The sequence below is a fragment of the Homarus americanus genome, unplaced genomic scaffold (genome assembly GCF_018991925.1).
Source record: "Homarus americanus isolate GMGI-L3 unplaced genomic scaffold, GMGI_Hamer_2.0 scaffold11022, whole genome shotgun sequence".
Taxonomy (NCBI): domain Eukaryota; kingdom Metazoa; phylum Arthropoda; class Malacostraca; order Decapoda; family Nephropidae; genus Homarus; species Homarus americanus.
This window is the reverse complement of record NW_024737068.1, coordinates 15,612,703-15,634,984: the sequence shown is the minus strand read 5'-3', so window position 1 is coordinate 15,634,984 and position 22,282 is coordinate 15,612,703. Positions and strand designations below refer to the sequence as shown.

The 22,282-nt window shown below is 46.1% G+C and overlaps 1 protein-coding gene across 6 annotated transcripts in view; it reads right to left on the bottom strand.

The window, feature by feature from the left end:
• Positions 1–22,282, bottom strand: part of LOC121873007 (neprilysin-2-like) — an 81,946-nt gene that overhangs the window by 8,280 nt on the left and 51,384 nt on the right. For 2 of the 6 annotated variants that reach the window (XM_042376246.1, XM_042376247.1), the window contains 2 exons: positions 6,460–6,605; positions 129–242 (listed from right to left, as the gene is read on the bottom strand). In XM_042376246.1, the coding sequence (XP_042232180.1) occupies positions 129–242; positions 6,460–6,605 (260 nt within the window). Of the gene's footprint in view, positions 1–128; positions 243–6,459; positions 6,606–9,907; positions 10,054–12,864; positions 13,079–22,282 lie in introns of those variants that run through there. The other 4 variants (XM_042376241.1, XM_042376242.1, XM_042376243.1 and 1 more) reach the window with 4 other exon arrangements.

Here is a 22,282-nt window from a genome sequence, read left to right as displayed (position 1 = left end):
AAGTTGTGGGTAGTGATGAGAGTAAACGTGCTGGATTTGATAGAAAGTGACGGGTTGTGGTACTTACAGAGAGAAAGTAACAGCTTATGGTACTTACAGACAGAAAGTGTATGGTTGTGTATACTTACCAGCCTTAACACAGCCCTGGGTGAGACAGACGTCGGAGGACCCGCCTGTCGAAGTAGTAGTATCCGGGCAGCCGGTGAGGGCTGCTGAGACAACAGGCAGCAATGAGGCATCTACTACGTGAGGCAAGAGGGAAGAGAAGAGAGAGAGAGCGTGCGGTTAGGTGTGCGGCAGACGACAGCGGTAGCGACGGCGACGGCGTGCAGGAGTGAGGAACAGCCAACAGCAACAGCCAACAGCAACACACACACACACACACACACACAAAGGGACGGATCGATAACATGCGACACACACAAAGGGACGGACTGATACAAAGAACACACACACATTTACCTTGCTTGACCCCAGGTGTGTATGTGTGTTGATATTCGTGTCATAACTGTGATATGGGAATGTAAGGAACTGCACCTGTCTGTCTGTGTGTTGGTGAAGGCATCAGTATCCTACACACACACAAGCACGGTGGTCACATATGTACTAATAACCTAGATCATGTAGGTCAGTGAAACGAGTGATTTAGCCTCAGGTCAAGCAAGGTCACTGATATTTAAGAGAGTGTCAAGCAAAGTAAAAAAAAAATCAAATTAGGAAATATTTTCTTTGTAATATAAAAAACAAAAAAACATAATAGTTTTTTAAATAATTTCAGTAGAGATATTGTGAGCCATTAAGTGAACCAGTGGGAAGGACTCGAGTCTTGTATCAGTCAAAAGGTTATACAGGATGGGTCAGGGTGAGGGAGTGGGTGGCGTTCATTAAGGGGAGGTGCTGAGACCACCACACTTATGAGAGGAGGAGAAGGAGAGGAGGAGTGGAAAAGCACGAGATGGGAGGGAGGGAGGGAGGGGAAGAGAGAGAGGGAGGGAGGGAGGGGAAGAGAGAGAGGGAGGGAGGGAAAGGGTGTTCCCTCTCTCTCTCAAGTGGCACACCGCTGATTTGTCTTACCCACATTCGTCCTCAGTTGTTGTTGTTGTTGTTGTTGTTGTTGTTGTTGTTGTCTGCTCTCACAGTCAACACGTTCATAAAGTCAGTTCATATTTCATCAACTAACTAAGTCAAGTCAACTATTAGCTAATGAGTCTTTTGAAAGTTCTTGAATAATAACCAAAAAATATATTATTTATTTTTGTTGTGGGTCAGATCACCTGAACGATCACCATCCCAGCCTATTTCACCTGAAGATCAACTACCCTAAAGCTATCTTGGGGGGTCTAGTAACAGTGCCCTGTCCTAGTACTAAGTAACACTACCCCGTCACAAGTAGCACTACCCCGTCTAAGTAGCACTACCCCGTCACCAGTTGTACCACTGTCAAATACCCGTCTTACTACGTCCCGGGTCGTCAATGTCTTGCACTACTCCGTCACAAGTTGCAATACCCCACAAGTTGCAATACACTACCCCGTCACAAGTAGCACTGTCTAAAGTAGCACTACCCCGCCTGTAGCACTACCCCGTCACTAGATACCGTCACAAGTAGCAATACCCGTCACAAGTTGCAATACCCCGTCTGTTGCAATACCCGTCAGCAATACCCCGACACAAGTTGCACTACCCCGTCACAAGTTGCAATACCCCGTCACAAGTTGCAATACCCCGTCACAAGTTGCAATACCCCGTCACAAGTTGCAACACCCCGTCACAAGCTGCAATACCCCGTCACAAGTTGCAATACCCCGTCACAAGTTGCACTACCCCGTCACAAGTAGCACTACCCCGTCACAAGTAACACTACTGTCACAAGGAACAACGAAGTATGTCACGTAACAGCTGTGTCTTTACCTTAACAACGTAACACTATGTCCGTCACGTAAGTAACAGCGTGTGACGGCGTAACAGGTCCCATTTATATAACATCTCATGTAACAAGTCTTAATATCATGAGTTACTGAGAGAAGGTCAAGGTTGCTGAGAAGTGAGAGGTCATGGTTACTGAGAGGTCAAGGCATGGTTACTGAGAGAGTTACTGAGAGGTCATGGTTACTGAGAGGTCAAGGCTACTGAGAGGTCAAGGCTACTGAGACTGACATGGTTACTGAGGACTGAGGTCACTGGTCAAGGCTACTGAGGTCATGGTTACTGAGATGACATGGTTACTGAAAGGTCTACTGGTTACTGAGGGTCAAGGTTACTGAGAGGTCAAGGCTACTGAGAGGTCATGGTTACTGAAGCTGGTTACTGAGAGGTCAAGGCTACTGAGGGTCAAGGTTACTGTCAGTTACTGGTCATGGTTACTGGTGCTACTGAGAGGTCATGGTTACTGAGGGTCAAGGCTACTGAGAGGTCTACTGAGGTCAAGGCTACTGAGAGGTCATGGTTACTGAGTCATGGTTAGGTCAGGCTACTGAGAGGGTCAAGGCTACTGAGAGGTCAAGAGTCATGGTTACTGAGGTCAAGGCTGGTCAAGGCTACTGAGAGGTCAAGGCTACTGAGAGGTCAAGGCTACTGAGAGGTCAAGGCTACTGAGAGGTCAAGGCTTGAGGCTACTGAGAGGTCATGGTTACTGAGTCATGGTTACTGAGGGTCAAGGCTACTGAGAGGTCATGGTTACTGAGAGGTCAAATGTTAACGCAGATCATTAAAGGTCAATGTTACCACCACCTTAACTAATAGCTGAGTTTATTTATAGCAAAAGAACAAAACAAAAGCAAAATTAACAAGCAATAGAAGAGAGAGAGAGAGAGAGAGAGAGAGAGAGAGAGAGAGAGAGAGAGAGAGAATGACCCTGAGGAACACCTAGTCAACAAACACCAAAATTTGATCATCAAGCAGTAATAATATTCAAGCACTGTTTAGTAAGTTAATTAGCAATATTTTAAAAGTAATGTAACACCAAGAGAAGCACCTTAAGTAATGAACCAAGTAGAAATAAGTAAATAAAAGTGCGTTATAAAAGTACTCAGTGATATAAGCAAGGAAGGTCGACATAGGTATACATTAACACATCTAGAATATTTTTTGTTTTCCAATTATTTATCTTACTGAAATATTAAAAGTTAAATATATAGGAATATATGAAATAGATTTTAATAACTTTATAGTGAGAATATATAGAGAAAATCCCATTACACTGCTTCTTAATATATAAAATACTAATAATTGGACAAAATATTCCCTCCCTTCCCTCCCTCATTCTTGTTTATACAGTACGATAACATTTCCCTCATCGGCAACACTCGCCCAGCTCCCGCTCTACCGACCTGCCAGACGTAAAAAAAAACCTCGATGATTACTAATATATACATTATATAAACAAAAATTCATCATCATACCAAAATAATGCTAAACAACCACCCACTATAAATAAAAACTTTTAACCCAACCACTGATAGACAATAACACAAGGAGTAGAGTACAGTAAACACAACAACATGATGGATTCGTACACTATCAGTAAATGTTATCGTACACAAACAAAACCATCGTACACATATTCTTATCTACGTATTTTAAACTTAAGTACAAGCAGTTAAATAAATCTTAGGACTTGAGTTAAGACAAAAATAAATCTGGTAAAACCTTCAGAGAACCAGTAATACCTTGACTTCTGCATACACAGCACCCAATAACACTTAATCTTATAAGAAGTGGCGTTGAAATAAACCTTCCTAATGGTGTACCACAAAATAAATAGATTAATCGAAAAAAAACCCCACTATAATTATTAGGACATTACGGAAAATAAATGACTTGACTTGATCTGTAATTAGAAATAGGTAATATAACTTGACCCCAGAGAAGTAATTAAGTTATTTAGTTTATTAAGTAACTACCGGGGAAAATGATATATATTAATTTCTTAACAAGATATGAGTTATTGGTGTTCCCAGATAATTGGTTTCTGTGAGAGAGAGAGAGAGAGAGAGAGAGAGAGAGAGAGAGAGAGAGAGAGAGGAACGGAATAAAAAAAAACTGTCACGAGAAAACTTCAACACACACACACACAGACAGACAGACAGACAGACAGACAGCTCGAATTAGACAGACACAAGAACAAGACATCAAAGACACAAGAACAGACGGAGAGGAGAGAAAACTTTGGAAAAGAGGAAAGATAAACTACGACTTTGGGAAACTTTGGGTGGGTGAAAGGTATAGTTTGCATAACGCTGTGACAAGAGTTTATTGAAAGAAGAAGAAGAAGAAGAGGTTAGGTTAATGGACGCTACAGTGTAAATATCCCGGCAGACCACATACTGTAGTAGCACCAATAACTCTCTCTCTCTCTCTCTCTCTCTCTCTCTCTCTCTCTCTCTCTCTCTCTCTCTCTCTCTCTCTCTCTCTCCAAGGATTCAGAGGCAATTAAAGTTGTGGAGAACAGGTAAAAGTAATCACCATGCAATCACCTTTCCTTCCACCCACTCCTCCTCTCCATCCCACTCCCCGCCCTCTCCACCCCACCCCACGAGCCCCGACAGACCCCACCCTCACAGCCCCCGACGCCTAAATCCACACCACATCACCGGGGGCTGCAACGCCCTACCTCATGTAAATTGTTCCTCTCTCTCTCTCTCTCTCTCTCTCTCTCTTTCCGCCTCCTCTCTCTCTCTCTCTGCCACTGCCCCTCTCTCTCTCTCTGCCCTGCCCTCCTCTCTCTCTCTGCCACTGCCCTCTCTCTCTCTGCCACTGCCCCTCTCTCTCTCTCTGCCTGCCCTCTCTCTCTCTGCCACTGCCTCTCTCTCTCTCTCTCTCTCTCTGCCACTGCCTCTCTTTCTCTCTCTCTCTCTCTGCCACCTCTCTTTCTCTCTCTCTCTCTCTCTGCCACTGCCTCTCTTTCTCTCTCTCTCTGCCACTGCGTCTCTCTGCCATTCTCTCTCTCTCTCTCTCTCTCTCTCTCTCTCTCTCTCTCTCTCTCTCCCTCTCTGCCCCTCTCTCTGCCACTGCCTCTCTCTCTGCCACTGCCCTCTCTGCCACTGCCCCTCCTCTCTCTCTCTGCCACTGCCTCACTCTCTCTCTGCCACTGCCTCTCTCTCTCTCTCTCTCTCCCCTCTCTCTGCCACTCTCTCTCTGCCACTGCCCTCTCTCCTCTCTGCCACTCTCTCTCTGCCACTGCCTCTCTCTCTCTCTCTCTCTCTCTCTGCTACTGCCTCTCTCTGCCACTGCCCCTCTCTCTGCCACTGCCTCCCTCTCTCTCTCTCTCTCTGCCATGCCTCACTCTCTCTCTCTCTCTCTGCCACTCTGCCACTGCCCCTCTCTGCCACTGCCCCTCTCTCCCTCTCTGCCACTGCCTCACTCTCTCTCTCTGCCACTGCCTCACTCTCTCTCTCTCTCTCTGCCACTGCCCTCTCTGCTGCCTCTCCCTCTCTGCCACTGCCTCCCTCTCTCTCTCTCTCTCTCTCTCTCTCTTAGCGTAATTACATTTTCTTCTCATTCCAAAACATGACACATTTTTTCCTGCTTGGTATACACTTTTTTCCCAACCATTTACACTTTTCCCCCAACTCAAGTACACCTTTCCCCAACCCAATTACTTTTTTCCCAACCTATTTACACTTTTTTCCCAACCCATATATACTTTTCTCCTCACTTCCTTTCTCCTTTCACATATCAGACTTCCGTGTTACTCTAATTATTTCCTTTTGTGGTAAGTAATTTCTTCAACCACAACCACCACCTTGCCCTCAACCAACCCAAAACATGTCGTCTAACCACAATTAACCACCACCAACCACAATCTCTCTCCCACTTACCACCAATTTATATACAGTCTATCATATCTCCCTACCACAATCTCGCTACCACCTCAAATCACCCCTCCCTCTCCCAGGCTCCCTCACCCCCCCATCTCACCTGGCCTGCCTGAGGTTATCAACATGGGGAGGGTCACCTGGGCAGGGAGGTTGGGGGGGTCGACCTGGGGGGCGCACCGGGTGGAGGTCGCACCGGGGAGGGTCGCACCTGGGGGAGGGTCGCACCTGGGGAGGGTCGCACCTGGAGGGTCGCACCGGGGGAGGGTCGCACCGGGGGGTCGCACCTGGGGGAGGGTCGCACCTGGGGGAGGGTCGCACCTGGGGGAGGGTCGCACCTGGGGGTGAAATATATGCTTGATATTATTGCCAATTTGGGTTTGGGTGAGGACAAGGGTCCTCCTCCTCCTCCTCTCTTCTTCTTCTCCTCCTGCTTCTTCTTCTCCTCCTGCTTCCTCCTCTCTTCTCTCCTCCTGCTTCTCCTCCTTCTCCTCTCCTCCTTCTGGACGGCAGAGAACGTAACAATAACTCCCCCACACTGTATCTTCCCTCCCTAATCCCTTCTCCCCACCATAGAATTACCATCGACCACCACCCCATTCCTTAACCACCCACCCACCTTACCAACCACCCAATGACCTACCATCGCCGTGAAGAATACCCGTCCTGTACCCGTAGATGACAGAGGCTAAAGAGATCGCCAGCGCCACCACCACGAAGACCACAGTAGTCGCCGCTAGCATCAAGTACCTCTCCATCCGAGTCCTCCTCCCGAACCAACCCGGCTGCCTGTAGGAAGGAAGACCATCTGTTAATAATATCAATGTGTGTTGAGAGGCAGGATAGGGGTGGGGGGGTAGGTGGAGAGGCTGGATAGATGGGGATAGGGTAGGATTTTAGTAGTAGGTGGGGAAGGATAGGATGGATGGGGCAGGGTGGATGGGGTGCAGAGGTGGATGGGTGGAGGGGTGCAGGATGGATGGGGTGCAGGGTGGACGGGGTGCAGGTGGATGGGATGGAGTGGGTGCAGGATGGATGGGGCAGGGTGGATGGGGTGCAGGATGGATAAGGTAGGTTGGATGGGGTGCAGGATGGTGAGTAGGTTGGATGGGGTGCAGGATGGATGAGGTAGGTTGGATGGGGTGCAGGATGGATGAGGTAGGTTGGATGGGGTGCAGGATGGATGAGGTAGGTTGGATGGGGTGCAGGATGGATGAGGTAGGTTGGATGGGGTGCAGGATGAATGGAAGGTAGGATGGATGGGGTGTAGAATGTTGAATAACAGGATGGGAAGGATAGATTGTAAGGAATAGGTGGGATGGGAGGGAGGGGGTGAGAGGGAAGAGGGGAGGGAGAGAGGGGGAGGGAGGGAAGAGGGTGAGAGGAAGGCCTAGTATTAGTAGTGAGCCTGTAGTGGTAATAGTGGTGACCTGTAGTGGTGACCCAGTAGTAGCAGGCGTCACCACAAGGCACCGCTAATATATATGATAATCCTGACGCCTTAACACCATTATTGATATGCAAATTTTCACTTTTCATGATGCCAAGACTAATGGGAGTTGTGGGGATTATGGGAATTGTACACCCCATACCCACACACTATACCTACACCCGCACCAACCCCCACGCACCACTACCCCCACACGCCTACACCCCCACACACACCACTACACCCCCCACACGCACCACTACACCCCACGCACCACTACACCCCCCACACGCACCACTACACCCCCACACGCACCACCACCCCCACCACTACACCCCACCCCACACCACCCCCACACCACTACACCCCACCCCCACACACACACCCCACACACCCCACACACCCCCACACACCACTACCCCAACACACCCCACCCCCACACACCCCACACACACCCACACACACCTGTACAGTTAATTACCACTATGATGATGCGACTTAACACACTTACGACGCTCTGTTAACTACATCAATTAGGTCATTGGGGATTAAACTACGGCGTAACGAGATGAGGAAGACGCAACACAACACCTTTGATGTAGACTAACACAGTGTTTAGCCCGGGGTCATACTGGGCGGCTCATACTAACGTTATATTATGGAGAGTTGTTGCTGAAATAACCTAACCTGCCCTCACCTAACTTCACCTAACCTAACTATAACCTAACGTCATATTAGTGTGAGTTGTTGCTGAAATAACCTACCCTCACCTACCCTCACCTAACCTACCCTCACCTAACCTACCCTCACCTAACCTACCCTCACCTAACCTACCCTCACCTAACAAACAATCCACCAACATCCCAAGTATTTTTTAGGGGGAAACTTAAATGATAAAAACTGGAGTAGGAAAATGAACACCCTGCAGCTGACGCGGTAGAGCGCCGTCAGTAGCCACCTGCAGGAGACAACAGGAGACGCGGGTGGTCGAGTCTTGGGGAGGGTGAGGAGGAGGGTGAGGGGGAGGAGGAGGGTGAGGAGGAGGAGGAGGGTGAGGGAGGAGGAGGAGGTGAAGGAGGAGGAGGTGAGGAGGGAGGAGGAGGAGGTGAGAGGAGGAGGAGGTGAGGGAGGAGGTGAGGAGGAGGTGAGGGGAGGAGGTGAGGGGAGAGGTGAGGGAGGAGGTGAGGGAGGAGGTGAGGAGGAGGTGAGGAGGGTGGTGATGGTGAGGAGGGAGATGGGGAGATTGGTGATGGTGTGAGGAGGAGGGTGGTGAGGGTGAGGAGGGTGAGTGATGGTGAGGGAGGAGGTGGTGAGGAGGAGGAGGAGGTGAGGAGGAGGAGGTGGTGGTGGGAGGAGGAGGAGGTGAGGTGGATGAGAGGATGGGGTGAGGAGTCAGAGGGGGCAGAGAGGTGTGTCCAGGTAGATGGCCGTGACTATAGCAACAGATATAAAGTACAAACATATGGATTACCTGAAGATTAGCCCTAGATTATCTCACCTGGTGATTAACCCCCCTAATGTTCGACCTGGAAGTAAGGTACCGACTATATACAGAGATAGTGAAGAAAATAGATTAAGCAAATAGACAAGTTAAAGCCTAATAAGTCACCTGGTCCCGATGAGATATTTGCCAGAGTATTAAAGGAATGTAAGGAAGAGCTTAATATGCCTTTAGCAAAGTTGTTTAACGTGTCCTTAAAAGCATGGTGTGGTGCCAGAATCATGGAGGATAGCGAATGTAATACCGATTTTCAAGAAGGGAGATAGATCACTATCCTCTAACTACCGTCCAATCAGTTTAACATCAATTGTAGGCTAATTACTGGAAACAATAATTTCAAACTCTATTCGAAACCACCTGGAGAAGCACAAGTTGATCAATGATTCCCAGCATGGCTTCACAAGCGGGCGTTCATGTCTAACTAATCTATTAACATTCTTTTCAGCTGTTTTCGAATCAGTGGACGAGGGGCATGACTGAAGTGGTATAACTTGACTTTAGCAAAGCCTTCGACAGAGTCCCCCACGAAAGACTAATAAGAAAAGTGGTTTTAAGTTAGACAAATTTTGATTTAGGCGCGAAATAGGTAAACATTGGTTTGGAAACAGAATAGTGGATGAATGGAACAAGTTACCAAATATCATCATTAACTCGAATACGCTGGATAGCTTCAAACATAGGTTGGATGGATATATGAGCAATAGGGATTGGGTGTAAATGGGACTGCCCAGTATGGGCCAATAGGCCCGCTGCAGTTTCCTCCAATCTAATGTTAGGTAAGGTCAGGTCAGGTTAAGTAAGGTACGGTCCGGTCCGGTAGTGAACATGGCCGGCCAAACCATCACATAACACTTCCGGTAAACAGTCGGGGCGTAACTACTGACCAATTGTTATTAGTTTATCCTTGTTGTTGATGTTTCCGGTGTTGGAACTATTTCAGCGGCACCCAAACTTTACCTTATGTAACCAAATCTAACCTACTGCAATCTAACCTAACCTAACCTAACCTAAAGCAATCTAACCTCTCCATCCTTTCTTCCTTCCCCCTCCTTCCTTTCCTCCCTCCCTTCTCCCCCCCTTCCTTCCCTCCCTCCCTCCCTTGTCCCCCTCCTTCTCTCCCCCTCCTTCCCTTCCTTCTCCCCTCCTTCAGGTGGTATTTACCGGCAGGGTGTAGAGGTGATCTTGAAGTCGACACCTGAATCATCACCGTCTAGAGGGTCCTCCGTCGACGCCTCCCACTGGTCACCTTCTACAGGAGTATACTTGCCTGTACACTGACTAACGAACACCATCTTGCGTACGTCACAGTTATAACGGACAGTACGTGGCTATGTAACTCACTCTGGTGTAACAATTGTCCTTTTCTCAGACCTCAACAATAAGGACAGCACGTACAATGGACTACCTCATGCACATCAACCGAATCCGTCTGTATCTCAAGTGTTTATGGTCCGTATAATACGCGTACGTGATCGGGACTTAATTCGGTGTATAAATGAATATGTTGTGTGTTCGTAGTCACTTCACAACACCAATTCCTCAAGAGAACGTCATAGAGTCAACAAACTGCTACCTTAAACACCTCCACCTTCACCGCCTCCTACAAGCAAACTAACCTTTCAGGGAACTTCAATAGTAACTATCCAAGACCTGAAACTGTTAACAAGTATTTACGTCAATATCATTTAACCATGATAGGATATATAATGAGTAACTAGTGACGAGATAGTGTCGCTGATGACTCCTAGATGGCGTTGATGTAAAGAGAAAGTCGACTGTTGTTGAAAGAGAGAGAGAGAGAGAGAGAGAGAGAGAGAGAGAGAGAGAGAGAGAGAGAGGAATATTTACTATTGAGATTTTCTTCAGTGAGATTTTGTCCATTCGAGCTCTGTCCAAGTGGCCACAGATAATGTCCAAACTCAATTCTGTCCAAACTTCATTCTACACTACTTCTGTCCAAACCTGATTCTGTCCAACTTGTGTCCATGATAATTGTGTCCAGGCATCCGTACAGTATACAGGCCATGATGCAGTGACCCGCTAGACACTACAGTTGAATCACTTGTTTACATGTAGCGGGTGCTGGTCCTAACAAGGGGGGGTGAGGGGTGGAAAGAGGGGGAGGAGGAGGAAGATGGGGGTGAGGTGGAAGAGGGGAGGAGGAGGAAGATGGGGGATCACCTGGTGTGTGTGTCCTCTACCGACGATTATATGTAATTGCAGGAAGAGGAGACAAGGGGGAGGAGGAAGAGGAGGAGGAGGAGAGGGAAGATGCAAGATAGGGAGGAAGAAGAAGAAGGGGAATAAGAAGAAATAAGAAGGATGCGGAGGAAAAAGAAGAAGGAGGAGAAGAAGAAGAAGAGGAGGAAGAAGAAGAGGAGGAGGAGGAAGAGGAGGAGGAGGAGGAGGGCCACTACACTGCTCGACATTTCCCAGAACCAAAACAAAGACCCTGAACCCCCCCCAACCTGTGTATCCAGCGGGGGTAAAAAATATTAATTTTCTAGGTTATTGATGCAAAACACTCTCTCAGTCTCTCAGTCTGTAATAATAATAATAATAATAAACGGTTTATTAATATAGTTGCAGCCGGTGGCTGAAAATATACAGACTTACATGTGATTTAGACATAATGATATAATATGCATTGAATACATTTACAGGACTGTACAGTACATAAATCAGGAGTTGTTTATCATTTTAACAATAGATGGGATGGTGCTGTTCTTGTATCTATCGGTGCGGGCTCTTATGGGCTGAATTTTGTTGTAGTGGCGGACTGGGCGAGGTCTGTCTATCTGTCTATCTGTCTCTCTCTGTCTATCTCTGTCACACACACACACACTCTTTCTCTCTCTCTATCTCTCTGTGTGTCTGTCTTTCTTTCTCTCTCTCTCTCTCTCCGTCTGTATGTCTTTCTCTCTCACACACACACTCTTTCTCTCTCTATCTATCTGTGTGTCTGTCTTTCTTTCTCTCTCTCTCTCTCTGTCTGTCTGTCTTTCTTTCTCTCTCTCACACACACACACACACACACACACACGTCAACATGTAATAAATAAATAAATAACAACAAATAAATGAGAGAAAGAGGAGGAGTTGGAGGAGAGGAACTGAGGAAGGGGTAGAGGGAGAGCGAAGGAGGAGTAGGAAGAAGAAGAAGAAGAAGAAGAAGAAGAAGAAGACATAAATCATCGTCCTCAAAAGATTAAAAACCTCTTTACCTGAACCAAAAAAATATTATATCACGAATTCGTTTTTAATAATAATAATAATAATAGTAATGTGTGTGTGTCAGGTTATAATTACATAACCTTCAAAACTCGTACAGATAAACAAACGTAATTAAGTATACACCTGAGTTACCTAACCTGTCTAACTTGTATACAGGTTGACCATGAGCATCATATCCTCTCTCTCTCTCTCTCTCTCTATGTCCTGGACTGTGATTGTTCCCCACCCGTGCTGTGACGTACAGTAGGCGCTATCATGTGACCTCCACCTGTCACGCTCTCTCACATATGCAGTACGTGTGTGTGTGTGTGTGTGTGTGTGTGTGTGTGTGTGTGTGTATGTGTGTGTGTGTGTGTATGTGGTCGACGCCCAGTAAACAAAATGTACAGGTTCCGGTTTTGATGTAGAGGGCGGGGATGCTGAAGCTTCCCCTCCATGGCTGACGAGGTTGAGCTAACACCCACAAAGCGGCTGACAGTGCATGTTGAAGGACTGACAAACTAACTAATTCTGAAAAAAAAAGTTAAAACACTGACTCAAAACACAGTCAGTCTGATCTCATAACCTAACACCCCCAGGTAACGCTAGGGTGTCTAATCTTCAGGTGATATGATGATTCAAGATACATATATATATACATACATGAGTAATTAAAGCTTTCTTCATAATTAACTGTAATATATTATCATCACCTTAGCATATTAATTAAATGTACACACACACACACACAGACAAATACACAAACAGACGCATACAGACACACACATATACACACACAAAAAAACCCTCAAACAAACTATTTCATATCCACAACACCAGATGACCTTCCATACACAATACACACAACCCCGCCCCCCCGAAAAAAAAACCCACTATACTCATACACAGTAGCGGTAGGTATAAAGTCGTTCTCATAGTTGGGGTCGTGGCAATGGTCGTCATCACACAGAAGCCACTGGGATGACTCGCCATGGTCGTTGTCATCATCACTCGTCTTGCTGAACTTCTTGAACATGCCTCTCAAGTGGCGTACCGCCAGGGGCATTCCTTGACCCGCGATTTTCCTAACCATTCAGTTTATCATTATTCTTTTCCTGTTTTATTGGTTTTTCTTTCGTTTTCCTTCTGTTTTTTTCCTGTTTCTATTCTTCACTTCTATGTATTTTTCTTCATCTTTATCACGTGTTTTGTCTGTCTGTCTGTCTGTTGGCATAATGTTTGGGTAAAGGAATGTACGAACGAAGGTGTGTTGGCTGTGTACTATTTCGTTACTTAATACACAGATACACTTACACACATACACATTTACACAACTACACTCACATATACACTCACACACATACACATTTACACAACTACACTCACATATACACTTACACACATACACTTACGTCAATCTCTTAAGTCAGTCTTGGAAAATAATAATAATCTTTTTTTTTCTTATCTAAAACTTGAAACTATTTTGTAACCTGTATTAAAGCTTACAATTTTCAGGATTACGTACCGAATATAATGAAGAGAAGCACTTATACGTGGTAACATTTCTTAGAGTGATCGACCAAGGGCGCCCTGTTGTGTTCACATGTGTTCATTTATTTATTAATTTATTTACCGTGAAATTCCTAAATAATAGTATTGAGTTAAGGGACTAAATTCACCTGAGTGACAATCATTAAGGCGAGTCTTGGTCTAATTAACATGACAACACTCTACGGGGGAGTTTAATTAACCTGGTGGACCTCTGTACAGGTTAATCACGGCACACACACACACACACTACTATAGGAGAGATGGGAGACAAGATGGCGGCGAAATTGAACTGAGACTGTACATTCTTACATTCTTGTCTCATTTAGAGAGAGAGAGAGAGAGAGAGAGAGAGAGAGAGAGAGAGAGAGAGAGAGAACATATAATTATCTCCACCTCATATCCGTGTTAGATAAAAAGACTGGATAATAAGAGCTTACGGACTGACACTAACACAGGCTGACGGGTTGACACTAACACCGGCTGACGGGTTGACACTAACACCGGCTGACGGGTTGACACTAACACCGGCTGACACTCATACTTCAGGTCCGTCCATCTTCCTGACACTACACACACACACACACACACACACACACACACACACACACAAGTATGTTATTTTCAAGTTACAAACAAAACAAACATTGTACACGTGGGCGTTTCTATGTAGTAACGCTGTCCTCCCACCCAGGTACACATATCTCTGGCCACTGTATCGTTACACAGAGACTGCGTTACACCCAGGACCTACGACACTACACCCTACACAGAACATTTGAGAACAGCAACACACTACACTTGAGAACAGCAACACACTACACTTGAGAACAGCAACACACTACACTTGAGAACAGCAACACACTACACTTGAGAACAGCAACACTTAACAACGCAGGTAGTCACGTTAGACCAGCACCACTGTCCGACACACGACTGTTCAAGACAACTACACCAATCACCAGCAAGCATGACATCTCCTCTCCCTCTACCTCCACACCCTCCCCCACACTCTCCCTCCTTCCTTCCTCTCCCTTTCGTCCTCTCACCCTCCCTCCCTCCTTCTCCCTCTATCCTAATCTCTCTCCCTCTGTCTTCCTCTCGCTCTCCTTCCCTCTGTGACAGGAGGTGATGGGGGACCACGTCATCTGGGAGGGACAGGTGACAGGGAGAGGGGTGACAGGAGAGACAGGGGTGACAGGGGACAGGGGTGACAGGGTGACAGGGAGACAGGGGGTGGGAGAGACAGGGGTGACAGGGAGGGACAGAGGGTGACAGAGGGTGACAGGGAGAGACAGGGAGAGACAGGGGGGTGACAGGGAGACAGGGGTGACAGGGAGGGACAGGGAGGGTGACAAGGGAGAGACAGGGAGGGACAGGGAGGGTGACAAGGGAGGGACAGGGAGGGACAGGGAGGGTGACAAGGGAGAACCACGTCACCTGAGAGAGGAGAGGAGGAAATCCAGCCTTTACCACAGGAGTCAGTTGCTACCTAGCGTGTTCCTGGTTGACCTGAGGAGTGTTACTTTACTTACTTATGTGTTGTGTTGATTGTTACTTATGTGTTACGACTTTTTCAATTGTTACTTAGCTGTTTTATTGATATTGGAGACAGAGAGAAAGAGAATCAAAACACGTCCACACACACACACACACACACGGTTAAAGACATACAGACATACAGACAAGAATAATTCCAATCATCAAAACATTCAGAAAAAAAAAATAATATATTAAGTAGGCGATGGATCCAAGGCCCCCCCCCCTCTCTCTCTCTCTCTCTCTCTCTCTCTCTCTCTCAAACACTATGACTAAACCTGCAACCTTCACGCCTACACAACCTCTCTCTCTCTCGAAAACACACGTTAATCATACATACATACACATACATACACATACATACATACATACATACATACATGGTTAGGTTAGGTTAAAATACATCAAATAATCTATGTAACGTTATTACACTTGACAAGTTTTACCTCCCCTCACCCCTCACTCTCTCTACCCCCCTCCCCTCACCCCTCACTCTCTCTACCCCTCTTTCCCCCGCCCCTCACTCCCTACCTCCCTCCCCTCACTCTCTACCCCTCCCTCCCCCCGCCCCTCACTCTCTACCTCCCTCCCTCCAACCCTCACTCTCTACCCCTCCCCCCCTCCCCCCTTCCCTCACCCTAACTTCCCCAGCCCCCTCACCCCTACTTCCCTCCTTCCCTACTTCCATTCCATCACTTGACCACTACTACCACATCACTACAACCACTACTACCACTACTACCACCATCACCTACAAACCACTACTACCACTACTACCACCATCACCACAACCACTACTACCACTACTACCACCATCACCTACAACCACTACTACCACTACTACCACCATCACCTACAACCACTACTACCACTACTACCACCATCACCTATAACCACTACTACTACTACTACCACCATCACCTACAAATCACCACTACCACTTTTTTTTTTCACGTGGCCTCCAGCCTCCCCCAATAGCCACACCTTCGCCACCATTTAATTACCTTAATATTAAATATCCTAATACATAAGAAGCTATCCTATCTGTGTTAAATTAGTTGAGCCGCAGATCTATGCCGCATTCAGTGACTGTAGCCTCATAGTCAATATTTGCAGCAGTTGTCGGAGTTGGGGCAGAAGCTCTCGTTCCCCTGAGGCAGAGCAAAGCCTACCGAAGGAGAGAGAAAGACAGTCGACATCTCATCTAGGCTGTAACATAACTTCTGGGCTGCTGCTTCTGTTTGGAGATCAGCTCCGCGAGTCTGGCGTAGAAACATCTTGCACTTGGGCCCATCCCACCAGAGGTTGTGAACACTAGAGGAGTGAAGCTGCCTTGATCAACGTTTTGGATTCTCTCCCCATATGCCCTTATCTTGTCGTTCTCGTTCCTCCTGTGTGCAGCATCGAGAGCTAAGTTACGGTGACATGCGGCCATGGGATCATAAATCCTGATGTCGAAGAAACCTCGCTGTCCCCGCGTCCAGAATCCTCGAGCACTGACGTCCACACGGGCTTCGTTAGATGTGTTTGAAGTCCTGTGTTGGAAGATCTCACCGTCCAATGGAAGGAGGGTCGGTTCTACCATGACATCCCGGCAGATTTCCTTCAACATATTTGCTGCACTACCACTACTACCACCATCACCTACAACCACCACTACCACTACTACCACCATCACCTACAACCACCACTACCACCATTACCTACAACCACCACTACCACTACTACCACCATCACCTACAACCACTACCACTACTACCACCATCACCTACAACCACCACTACCACCATCACCTACAACCACCACTACCACTACTACCACCATCACCTACAACCACCACTACCACCACCACTACCACTATTTCTGCACCATCTTCTGACCACCACTGCCACTAACACCTGCATCACCTACAACCACCACTGCTACTACTACCATCGCCTACAACCACCACTACCATCACCTGCAACCACTACTACTGCCATCTTACTATTACTTACTGCCACCATCACCTACAACCACTACCACTACTACCACCATCACCTACAACCACCACTACCACTACTACCACCATCACCTACAACCACCACTACCACCATTACCTACAACCACCACTACCACTACTACCACCATCACCTACAACCACTACCACTACTACCACCATCACCTACAACCACCACTACCACCATCACCTACAACCACCACTACCACTACTACCACCATCACCTACAACCACTACACACTACTACCACCATCACCTACAACCACCACTACCACCATCACCTACAACCACCACTACCACTACTACCACCATCACCTACAGCCACCACTACCACTACTACCACCATCACCTACAACCACCACTACCACTACTACCATCACCCTACATACCACTACCCTACTACCACCATCACCTACAACCACCACTACCACTACTACCACCATCACCTACAACCACCACTACCACCATCACCTACAACCACTACCACTACTACCACCATCACCTACAACCACCACTACCACCATCACCTACAACCACCACTACCACTACTACCACCATCACCTACAACCACCACTACCACCATCACCTACAACCACCACTAGCACTACCATCACCTACAACCACTACCACCAACATCCACTACAAAATACCAGTTACGTTGGGCGAACTCACGCCAGGCGAACAAACGAGCGTATCTACTCTTTCTGTCTCACGCAATCATCGTCCTTGATAATTCTTTTCCTATTTCACCCAAAAACCCAACAATTGGCTGTTTCCATTCCTAGTTTTTTTACTAAAGCTTTTGGGCGATAATTTCTGACGATTATTTTCATGATATTTCGAGTGATTTCTAGCGATTATTTTTTCACACAAGTTCTGGAGATTTTTTTTAAACGATTTTTTGGGGTTAAATTTTTGGCGATTTTCTTAAGCGATCTTTTAACGAAACGACAAAATGAAAGAAGTGCTTAAAAATTAGACTAAATTAGACCAGATTAGGATTTAAAGAGTTAGGTTAGGTTAGGTTAGGTTAGGTTATCGTCCTATTGTAACCAGCACAAATAATTATACTACCACAATTATTACCATCTCCTGTCCACTACCACCATCACCTGAACACCAGCACCACAACTACCACCATCACCTGTCCACTACCACCATCACCTGAACACCAGCACCACAACTACCACCATCACCTGTCCACTACCACCATCACCTGTCCACTACCACCATCACCTGAACACCAGCACCACAACTACCACCATCACCTGTCCACTACCACCATCACCTGAACACTAGGGGCAGCAGCAGCAGGTAGGAAGGGGTCTCACACACACACACACACACACACACACACACACACACAGATATAATCAATTCTGGGTATAGCAGCTCACCCATAGGCAGCCTGTGTGTGTGTGTGTGTGTGTGTGTGTGTGTGTGTGTGTGTGTGTGTGTGTGTGTGTGTGTGTGTATGTGTGTGTGTGTGTGTGACCACTAACATACACCACAATATAGTCGTATATATTTAAATAGAACTCTCAATTCCCACATACACAACAACACACACACACACATGTACACCCTTTCATGTGTACTAAACAGGTGTAGAGAGATGTGTGTATATCGGTCTGGAATCATATACACCTGCTTAATACACCTGTCACATGTGTATTAAATAGACTTAAGTTACCTTTGAGTTTGTTAAGAGGTTATGTGAATATGGTTATAATTCTTACGTCTGTCTGTCTGTCTGTCTGTCTGTCTGTCTGTCTGTCTGCCTGCCTGTCTGTCTGTCTGTCTGTCTGTCTGTCTCGTCACAGTATTCTTCAGACCTTGCCGCAAGCACAGTCACGTGGCGTCTCTTCCTGGGGGGGGGGGCAAATGACAGGATGGACAGACACACACTGACAGGTACACAGATAGGTATGTATGTATGTATGTGTGTATTGGTGAAGGATATGCACATACACACACACACACGTAGGATATTCGGTATACGATATCTATAACCGCAAGACTGGTCGTGGCTTCCCCATCAAGACAGAGAGCCAGCGACGTCCTGTGGGAATCCCTCTTGGAGTTCTACAGACCCCAGGGAGGCAGCACGAAGCAATTTAGCAGAATCCACGCCTTCACGGGTGTTGATCTTCGTTGATTGGTCCTTTGTTCAGCGTGTCGTGTGCTGATTGGGTGTTAATGCACCATGACGTGTGCTGATTGCCTTTAGCTTGTTAAGATGTCACTTGGCACCACGTCTGGTAATCGTTTCGTGAGTTGATTGATGTCAGCTCACGAGTTTTTTCTCTGATTGGTTGTTGTCCTTCATGACGTGAGTTAATTGGTCCCCGCTAATTGGGACGTCATAACATTAACGAAAACTGACGTCACGGTAGCCAAAGACCAATCAACGAAGGAAAATAATATTGAGATGACGTCATAATAGCCAGAGACCAATCAAAGAAGAAAACTATCAAAAGACGTCACAACAACCAAAATACCAATCAACGAACAAAAATAGTAGCAAAAGATGACGTCACTATACCCGAGGACCAATCAACGAACAAAAATAGTAGCAAAGGATGACGTCACTATACCCGAGGACCAATCAACGCTTGTGCTAAATAAAAAAACACAGGCGAGGGAGGAGTGACGGCAAGGAACCCATGTACACACCCCCACTACACCCACCTAGACCCATGTACACCACCCACACCTACAGCATCAATGTATACACGAGAATAAAGAACGTACATGAATAATTCCTGTACACGACACAGCCAAGATAACATACTTAAAAAATTTAATAACTACAAAATTAGAAAATAACTTAATTTAATCTTATATTATTATTATTATTATTATTATTATTATTATTGAAACTGCTACAACTACAATTATAATAATAATAATAATAATATTATTATTATTATTATTATTATTATTATTATTATTACTGAAACTGCTACAACTACAATTATAATAATAATAATAATAATAATAATAATAATAATATTAATAATAATAATAAAAATAATAATAATGATATCACTACAACAGACATACAGACGGACACACAGACCGACAGACGGACACACAGACCGACAGACGGACACACAGACCGACAGACGAACACACAGACCGACAGACCGGCAGACGGACACACAGACCCTGGTAACAGAGACACTGCCGAGCTATACCTACCTGACCCCTTGTTTATTAATTAAGACAGGTGTGTCATATGTAGTACCTCTCTCTCTCTCTCTCTCTCTCTCTCTCTCTCTCTCTCTCTCTCTCTCTCTCTCTCTCTCTCTCTCTCTCTCTCTCTCTGTAACACACTCTCTCTCTCTCTCTCTCTCTCTCTCTCTCTCTCTCTCTCTCTCTCTCTCTCTCTCTCTTCCTCTCTCTCTGTAACACTCTCTCTCTCTCTCTCTCTCTCTGTGAAAAGTGACATTACCCACATGAATCTGACCGACGTATATGTATGTGTGCGTGTGTGCATGTATATGTACGTGTACATGTATATGTGTATGTATATACGTATATGTATGTATATGTGTGTGTGTGTGTTTACATATATGTATATGTACTGTCAATGAATATGATGCAACTCTTTGTGTACGAACCTCTGTCCTGCATGGCAGTGAACAGTGACATTATCCATTTGAACCTGACCTATATACATTTATAGTTGTTAATGAATATGATGTATTTCTTTGTGTGTGAACCTCTGTCCTGCGTGACAGTGAGAAGTGATACCACCCTCAGTGTCAAGACCTGACTGAATTACTCAGAATAGGCAAACTGTACTACAAGCTTTGCCAATAAATTTGTTAAACTAAAAACTCTCTCTCTCTCTCTCTCTCTCTCTCTGTAACCTTTGAGATATGACCCAAAACATTAACCTTTCTTTAACCTTAACACATTTTAAGCCAACCATCGTCAGGACACCTTCAGTCAGCTCTATGTGTGTCAAACTTTCACCCAAATTGACCTTAAAACACCAGTGGTTTGGTTAAGTTAGGTTAGCTCTCCCTGCAGCGTCCTGGTGTCTGTTTCTGGGTCATATTTGAGAAGGGGGAGGAGGAGGAGGAGGAGGAGGAGGAGGAGGAGGAGGAGGAGGAGGTAGAGGAGGAGGAGGAGGAGGAGGAGGAGGAGGAGGAGGTAGAGGAGGAGGAGGTGGGTGAAGAGGAGGAGGAAGAAGGGACGGTGGTAGAGTAGGAGGAGAGGGCGGAGGAGTGGGTGTATGTATGTGTCTTTCTGGCTGTATGTGTTTGTTTGGGTATGGTATGTGTCTGTTTGGGTATGTATATGTCTGTATGTACGTGTCCGTGTCTGTCTGCATGTCTGTGTTTGTCTGTATGTGTCAGTCCGTGCGTCAGTGCGTCTCCGTCTCTCACAGTTGCACAAGACAGCCGCCAGATGGCCAGTGTTGCCATGACAAAAAACGTAAGAAGATGAAGGGGAAACGAAAGTAAATTGAAACTACATATTAACCTGTCGCATCCTCAACCTTCTCTTCCTCTCTACGTCTCTTACCTCTCTTATTTATCACTCCTCCCTCTTAATTCCATTTTTATGCATAATTTGAGAGAATATACATACTTATACATACACATATACATAGGAATAGTCTATACAAGGTATTTTAAGTTATATATTGTTGAATTCATTTTGCTGTTATTGTTTGTATACCTGTACTGTCTATGTGTAATTTACCTTAGAGCTCATGTACCCCGATGATGACGTCAGACTGTACCCCCGATGATGACGGCAGACTGTACCCCCCGATGATGACGTCAGACTGTACCCCCCTAATGATGACGTCAGACTGTACCCCCTGATGATGACGTCAGACTGTACCCTGATGATGACGGCAGACTGTACCCCCGATGATGACGTCAGACTGTACCCCCGATGATGAGACTGTACCCCTGATGATGACGTCAGACTGTTCTAATGATGACGTCAGACTGTACCCCCTGGATGATGACGTCAGACTGTGATGACGTCAGACTGTACCCTGATGATGACGTCAGACTGTACCCCCCCGATGATGACGTCAGACTGTACCCCCCAAACTGTACCCTAACCTTAACATCTCTCACCTTGAAAGCTTAGCCTTATCCCACACCAACACCTCAGCATCACCTCACCTCACCTCAATATCTGTCATCTCTTACAACACCTCAGAAGACCTACCTGACGAAGGGTCTTAAAACACTGGGTCTTTCTTT